Below are 8,992 nucleotides of genomic sequence, written 5' to 3' on the forward strand. Positions count from 1 at the left end.
AAATGATAGATTAATATGGCAGAAAATAGAAGCGGCAAATTCACTGTCAAAAGTGCCTATGCGTTGGCTTTGGAGGAGCAATAGTGCACAGCCTTGGGGGATTGTTCAAACGGCTTGGTTTGCAGAAAGGTATGGAAGGAAATTTGGCACCTAAACGTCCCACAGAAAGTCAAGCATTTTGCTTGGAGGGCGGGTCGTGACATTCTCGCCACAAAAGCAAACTTGGCAAAGCGAAAAATTGCTTCGAATGGAATTTATGAGTTGTGTGGAAAGGAGGAGGAGATGGTCTACCACTTGTTTTGGTTCTGCGACCATGCAAAGGGAGTTTGGAAATGAAGCAAGTTTGTGCTTCCGTTTGAAATCTCTCCAAATTGGAATTTCTTGGATGTGGTGGAGAATTTACACAGGTGGGAGGATACCTATCCTGGGCTGCTTAAGAAGGTCATCATGGTCTGTTGGAGTATCTAGAAGAATAGGAATGTTCTTCGGTTTGGTGGAAAAGGTAAAGCTGATCGTTCCTTTTTGAGGGGAGCTCTATACCTAGTGGATGAATTTCAAGAAGCGAATGAATTAAAATTTGGAAATCGGATTGAAGCTACTACCATGGTCGCATGGAAGCCACCAAGACTTGGGCACTACAAGGTCAATACTGATGGTGCAGTCTTCTCAAACAGGAAACAAGCAGGGGCAGGTGTTATCATCAAGGACGATGTTGGGGATGTGGTCGCAGCTCTGAGCAAGAAGTGTAATTACCCTTTGGGTGCTGTCGAAGCAAAAGCTTTGGAAGTCGGGGTCTGTTTTGCCAGGGACGTGGGAATCAAAGACGTAGAATTTGAGACAGATTCGTTGGAAATCTATAACGCAGTTCATGGGCTAGCTTCCCTGCCGTCATTTGTGGCGAACGTTTTAGCTAGCTCCTCTTTCAAGTTTCTTCATTTCAATAGTGGAGCTTTTCTCATACCAAATGACAAGGAAATGTATCTGCTCATGTTTTGGCCCAGCACGCCAAGTCTATTGAGGACTTTGTTGCCTGGGTAGAGGAATGTCCAAGTATCTTAGAGCACGTGTGTGCTCATGATAAACTTGTATTTGATCTTTCTGTTGTTTAATAAATTCTAGAATTTCCCATCAAAAAGAAAAATCTACCATCTTTTTTTTATGTGTATGATATTTTTAGAAAAATAACCTTGTCTTTCATTGGCTGGTTATTTCATTAAATTAATTAAGCACTTCTATTAAATTAATCAACTACTACTTCGCGTTAATGTATGTTTTGAGCATGGAATCGAGTACTAACAAATGACAATAATAGGAGCTAGGAGTCATGACTACCGTACATTACTAATCAAGTGTCTCTTATTTCTTTACTTTCTTATATCTTTTTCGACTTTTTCTTTTTTGTGGAAAAATCTACTCCCTATGAATTTTGAATGATTACTTTGAACATTTTTTCTTTACTCTTTTTTCTTTTTTTCTTTTTTTTGCTGTGAACATAGTTGTTAAAACATGTGAGCTTGACACATGCATGTTCAGTCATAGCTGATGGAAAATGAACAGAAATGAAAAGAGGAAAATAAAATAAAATAAAATATATTTATAGTATTTTCAACTATTGCAATGACTCTAATGTTTTTGCAACAATTTTTTCATTGTAATAAACTTTTTTTCTTGTAGTGATATAAAATTGTGGATTTTCCATTAACCTACAACTTAGTATAAAAGAAAAATTGCAAGTCACACATTTATATTGAAAACAAAAACAATACAACTCATTTTCATAGAATGTTTTTTTTTTTACACTTAAGTATAGTACTATTCTGGAAGTATAGTACTTACACACACACATATATTGAAAACAAAATCGATACGACTCATTTTCATAGAATGTTTTCTTTTACACTTAAGTATAGTACTACTTTGGAAGTATAGTACATACACACATATATTGAAAACAAAATCGATATAATTCACTTTCATGGAATGTTTTTTCTTACATTTAAAGAGAAGTATAGTATGTATATACACATATAAAGAAAAATTGCAAGTCACACATATATATTGAAAACAAAAACAATACAACTCATTTTCATAGATTTTTTTTTTTTTTACACTTAAGTATAGTACTATTTTGGAAGTATGGTACATACACACACATATATTGAAAACAAAATCGATACGACTCATTTTCATAGAATGTTTTCTTTTACACTTAAGTATAGTACTACTTTGGAAGTATAGTACATACACACATATATTGAAAACAAAAACGATATGATTCACTTTCATGGAATGTTTTTTCTTACATTTAAAGAGAAGTATAGTACGTATATACACATATATTGAAAACATAAACAATACAACAACTGATGAAAATCTAATAAAAGGAATGTAGCATAGAAAAGCAAACTATATATCTTCTTAATTAGAGAGCTTAACATCAAAAGGGGGTGCTGCTAAAAAATGGCATTGAGACTACTGTCATAGTTCTTAACATCAAAAGGTTGTTACCCATTCCTAAGTTTGATACTGAATTTTCCTAAACAATTAAAGATGAGGTAAATCTCTCTCAATTCTTATGGAGTTGGGAGCTTAATGAAGTTATATGGTTTGCTTCATTGTATTGCATTCCTTTAGATTTTCATTAGAGAGCTTAACAATGGTAAAGTTTGCTTCTCTATATTGTATTTCTTTAATTAGATATTTATGGGTTGTTGTATTGTGTTCATTTTTAAGTTACTGGAACATCTTCAATTCCTTTCACATTGAACCAGGACAGCCAAAAGATGTGAAGCAGCAACATGATGGTGAGAATCTGAGCCAATAGTGGATGTATGGGTACTGTCTTTCTACACAAATAAGGATTGGTAGGATGCACCGCATTTCTTGTAGTCATGAGAGTCTGTAATATGTGTCTACTTTTTTTGTCAATGTCCTTTCCATTGCTGTTCTACCACTTGATTGGTATACTACACTATTATTTGTTTAAGTTTATTTGAGTTTTTTACAATGGAGTGGAATTACTGTTCTTTATATTAAGTCTTTGACTATTAAGTGGTTGGGTTTTACTAAATGAGAGGGTTTAAATATGTCTCTCTCTTATTTATTTTCTTTATAGTCTTATATTCTTTATATGTTCTAAATTATTTTATGTTTTACAATACGATTTTATCTTGCAATATGATTTCTACTTTTTAGATATGTTAGAAATTTTAGAATTGTGCTTTATATTAAAAAGATGTTGTGAGAGTGCATTGGGTACAATACCAAGCCCAATCCAAATGCAAACACCCCCAATAGGGCATAATAGTTTGATATATTTGTATGGTATTTCTTGAAGTAATAGACTATACCTACAAGATATTTGTCAAATTTATTTGTTGCACAAACCTATTACTTCAAAATTTATAGCAACACTTCATATCAACAATTGCAATAACACTAATGTTATTGCAATGATTTTTTTCGTTGTAATAGTATTGTGGATTTTCCATTAACCTACAACTTAGTAGAAAAGAAAAATTGCAAGTGCAAGTCACTTCCAAATTGAATGCAAAACCCTTTTAAAAGAGAATATAGTACTACTTTGGAAATATAGTATAGTATAATCTATATATATATATATATATATAACCGAAGCCTCTGCTAGCACCACAATTTTCCACGTTAGCATGATTTAAAAAAAATACAAAAATTCTGATTTTTTTTTTCTCTAAAACCCAATAATACATAAAACACAATATACAAAAAAAAAAATTGCTATTCTTTTCCCATCTTCACTCTTAATTTTCTCTCCACAACCCAGAACCACCATTAGTCCTCTCCCACAACTCAACAACTCCACCTTCTCTGGCACAACTCAACAGCTGCAATAGTCCTAGTTGCAGATACATCCCCAGTCTAATGGAGAGGCAACATATGGAATAAGTGTGTCGAAGAAGATTGCAATGACCATTAAGTAGCTCTTTGAGATAGATTTGCTGGACTAACAGTGGTGTTCATCGATTACAATAAGGTTATATCCCCAGTTCTTTTGTTGTATGTATTGAATATAAATTGGATTTTTCGACTTAAGCCTAAAATTGGTGGTATATCAGATTTAGGGATTATGTTTGCATGACATAATTAGGAGAATGATCAATTCAATTTTATTTTGAATTAAATTACATATTTTCATTCATTTTTAAGTCGTTATACCATCAACAAAAATAAAGGCTACATCTGTTAGCTGTTTGACAAAAGGCCTACAAGAGTAACTGTTGAGCATGTATTGGAATAATAGAATACATGAACTTGCATAAACTATTTGATGATGGCCCATGGTCACTAAGCTGCATCTTGCTGTTCAATATGTCATTAAGTCATCTATTTCTGTTTTATAACTTATATTCATGGGTGTATATTTTTGCTATATGAAAAATGGGGTTGTGCTAATGGGGTGAACTAACTTGATTGTATTTTTGAAGACTAGGTTGGATTACTAATGTGTGGATAATGGGTACCTGTGGGAGAAGGAATACATTATGCGATGATATCTCATTAAGCCTCCATTTGAATCTGTTAAAGAACATAGGAGAGTAATAAAAAGTTTAAAATTGCTAAGTTAGGTATCTAATTTCTTAAGCAATATAGTAATTTCCTTTTTCTCACCCAAATTTCAAACAGATTCATATACCCGACTTTAGAAAGTTTATGTCAAATAATTGAAAATTGCTTCATATGTATATTGAAAGGGGAGAAAAAGAGTCACAAGGTTGATTTAGTTTAGGAATAGAGTCAGATAGTACTTCAATGGAAAAAATAGAAGGAAGATAATCGGATGGGGAAATCTGTGAAAGTCTAAATCCTATGCTAGCAAGGTTTTGTTTCTAATTATGAGCTTTGTTTACAATTGGTTTTGGTGTCATTGAATGTGGATGTGTTTTGAAGTGATAACGTGAGTGGTTTTTATCAATTTATGAGTATGAGAAAGTTTAAATTACTATCTGGGTTTTCATTTTTGGGAAAGCCTATATTTGATCATGGGAATAAAATGTGTAGATTGTGGATCTGGAATTAGTCACTGGGCTGTGATCAATGTGGAGGTCACCACTTTAACTAAATTTTGTTGTTTAATTTAGTAGTTTGTGCTAAGTCTGTAAAGGTACCTGATTTGGATTACTAGAGTTCATTATAGGTCAAATTTATGGGTTATAGAAGCTCAACTTTGATGGGATTCCTTAAGTGATAAATAAACATGGATTTAAGACGACAAGAGGATCACTGTGCTAGCTTTTAGATTGTTAAGGATGCTTGATAGGGATATCGGTGGTATTGAGAATAGATTGTTTGATTCTTTGCTGGTAGATGGGTGCTTTAATAAAAATATGTTGGATTGCTTTATTTGGAAATACATAACTATGCAAATAATTATGTGTGCTGTTTCAAGTCCACCCTTTGCAAATTATTTATAAGGCAAACAGTGTTATGGTTAAGGGTGAAAGTTTTTAATTTGAATACTTTGTCTTGGCTTTTGGATCCTTTGGGCATATTTTGATATGATTAGGCAAGGTGGCTATGTAGAATCCATTGTGCCATTTAGAATACTTAATATTTACATTTTCTTACTCTATACAAATTGAGTGCATTTGATTTAGTGATATTGGCTTATAGTATCGTTTTATCTGATTCATTGTTCTTATAATTTGAATTTGCCAAGACCCTATTTTGTGTTTTACTAATCCCAATAGAAGAATTGATGCAGAAAATCCGACAAATTCAAGTCCCACTGCAAAAATACATTGCCTTGATGGAGCTTCAGGTAAGACTTACGAGTTTCACCGTCATTGAATTTAGTTTTGATGATGATTGTTGTACATTGTTTGCATATGGTCACCATGTGCCAACAAGTTGTCTGATAATATTTTGAATAGTATTGAAAATGATTGTCTTGTGCATAATGACATTTGGACTGATTGTATATTTTCAAGTTTGGGATCATCTTGAGATGTTAAGACATTGTAGGACTATAGTTTGTTTAATTATGATGCCTTAACATTTTTATTGTTTCTTTATTTCCTTCATCTTTCTATTATTGGTATAATTAAACCCTTTTCTTTAACGAGGCTTTGTTGGAATGCATGTTTGTGTGCTTAGAATTCTGTGGAAAGACAAATGGACTTAATTTATCTTTATGTCGTGAATGAAGTCCTATTGAAATTTTGAAAGAGGGGTAATACAGATATTTCTTTTTAAAATTTTTTATGTTTTATTTTTTATAGGAGAGGAATGAAGGGCTATTCTACAAACTTATCATTGATAATATTGAGGAATTGCTCCCAGTTGTCTATTCTCCAATTGTGAGTAAGGCTTGTGAGGCTTGCCAAAAGAATGGAGCATCTTCAAGCATCCTCAGGATCTTTACATAAGTTTGAAAGAAAAGTATGAATTTCTGTTTCTGCTGTAACTATGTGCAACTTAGAGCTACTTTAGTCATAATATGAAGGAGTGCTCGGATTTTGCAGGCGCAAGATTCTTGAGGTGTTGAACAACTAATTTGAAAGGACTATTCAAGTAATTGTTGTGACAAATGGTGAGCAAATTTTGGGACTTGGGGATCTTGGCTGTCAGGTAGTTATGTTGTCAATCATCATTTTTAAATTTCAACTTATTAAACAAGGTTCTATGTAAATTATTGAGCCATTAATTTACTGCATTTCTGTTCCAGGTTTCTTAGACAAATCAATATAGGAACTAGAGGTTGGATAACCCAGAGTTCGTGCTTGCTTTTGAGGAGATTTATGTTATTGATTCCATAACAAAATCAATTTCCAGAGCTAATGTTTTTGAGGATATTTGTTTGTGAATATTAGTTTTAAAATTGCAATGACTACTCTTCTTATGCTTCTTGTGGACGTGGAGTGGCTATTTGCTTCACTTTGCTTAAGTAGTTTAGTTAGTGACTAATAATATATATAAAACTGAAACAATTAATACAACAACTCATGTTTCATAGAATGTTTTTTTTTTGGCAATTAAATAGTAGTATAGTAATATTCTAGAAGTATATTACATACACATATATTGAAAATAGAAATAATACAACTCATTTTCATAGAATTGTTTTTTATTTTTATTTTTTTTACACTTAAAGATAAGTATAGTACTACTTTGGAAGTATAGTACACACATATTGAAAACATAATCAATACAACTCATTTTTATGGAATGTTTTTTCTTACACTTAAAGAAAAGTATAGTACATATACACACATATATTGAAAACAGAAACAATACAACAAACAATGAAACTCTAATAAAATGAATTTAGCATAGAAAAGCAAACTATATATCTTATTAACTAGAGAGCTTAACATCAAAAGAGTGTACTGTTGAAAAATGGCATTGAGACTGTTGTCATGATTCTTGACATCAAAAGGTTGGTACCCGTTCCTGAGTTTGATACTAAATTTTCCTAAACAGCTAAAGATGAGATAAATCTCTCTCAATTCTTCTAGAGTAGGAATCTTAACGAAGATATATGGTTTGCTTCAATATACTGTATTCCTTTAGATTTTCATTAGAGAGCTTAACAATTGTAAAATTTGCTTTTTTATACTATATTTCTTTAATTAGATATTTATGGGGTGCTGTATTGTGTTTGTTTTTAGGTTATTAGAACATCTTTAATTCCTTTCACCATTGAACCAGTACAGCCAAAAGATGTGAAGTAGCAGCATGATGATGAGAATCTAAGCCAAGAGGGGATGCATGGGTACCATTTTTCTACACACATAAGGATGGGTATGATTCACTGCATTTCTTGCAGTTATGAGAGTTTGTAATATCTGTCTACCTTTTTTTGTCAATGTCATTTCAATTGCTATTCTACCACTTGATTGGTATACTGCACTATTATCTGTTCAAGTTTATTCGAGTTTTTTACTATGAAATGGAATTACTGCTCTACACTTCTATGCTTGATTGGTTTACTGAACTATTATCTGTTGAAGTTTATATTAAGTCTTTAACTATGAAGTAGTTAGGTTTTACTGAATGAGTGGGTTTAAATATGTCTCTCTCTTATTCACTTTCTTTATATTCTTCTATTCATTATATGTTCTAAAGTATTTCATGTTTTACAATACAATTTTATCTTGCAATATGATTTCTACTTTTTAGATATGTTAGAAATTTTAGAATTGTGTTTTATATTAAAAAGATGTTGTGAGAGGGGGATAGGGTAATTGCATCAGGTGTAATACCAAGCCCGATCCAAATGCGAACACCCCTAATAGGGCATAATAATTTGATATATTTGTACAGTATTTCTTGTCCAAATCTCCACTTCACTTAAAATGTCATATTATTATCCATTTCCCATTTTATAATCCCATTATGTTCCTCTCTGTTCTTGTATGTATAGTGGACGTTGAGTATATAAATTTGTTTTGAGAATGGATTTTCTCTAGTACCTCACTATTAACTATTTGAGTCAACAAGAATAGAAAACAATAAGGACTATAAAAAAAATAAAAATAAAATAAAAATACAAGAAGAGTTATGTTACCAATTTTTATATTAAAAAAAATCCAAATTTCTTTTGTAAGATTAAGGTAAAATTTACTTCACAAAAAATCCAAGCATGAGATTAGATTAGATCCAAGGAAAAAGAAATAGAAATGAGAGAGAGAGAGAGAGAGAGAGAGAGAGAGTCAACAGAGAAAGAGAAGACATGACCCACATAAGAGAAAGATGTGTAAAATTTGGGAATGAGAGAAGTTATTAGGAAAATGTAGATGCAGAGGTTTCTTATTGGAGGGTGTAAAATCTATGTAATGCGCCTCATTCGGACCAAATTTACACTCTTAAAGAAAGTTCCCACATTAAATTCAAACATATAACAAAATTGAATTTTACTCTCCTTAGAAAAAAATATTGTTTGTGATGTATTTATAAATGCAAAAATGTGTTTGAATTTAATTGAAACTCTAATATATTGTACCTAAGTTTTGCC

At 31.8% G+C, this 8,992-nt stretch overlaps 1 protein-coding gene across 1 annotated transcript; it reads left to right on the forward strand.

Annotated features, from left to right (window-relative positions):
* Window positions 1-603: 603 nt before the first annotated feature.
* Window positions 604-1,038, forward strand: LOC112031911 (uncharacterized). Its single transcript, XM_024064616.2, has one exon. The coding sequence runs from the start codon at window positions 604-606 to the stop codon at window positions 1,036-1,038; it is 435 nt and encodes a 144-aa protein (XP_023920384.2).
* Window positions 1,039-8,992: the final 7,954 nt, after the last annotated feature.

The sequence above is a fragment of the Quercus suber genome, unplaced genomic scaffold (genome assembly GCF_002906115.3).
Source record: "Quercus suber isolate HL8 unplaced genomic scaffold, Cork oak 2.0 scaffold_42, whole genome shotgun sequence".
NCBI lineage: Eukaryota > Viridiplantae > Streptophyta > Magnoliopsida > Fagales > Fagaceae > Quercus > Quercus suber.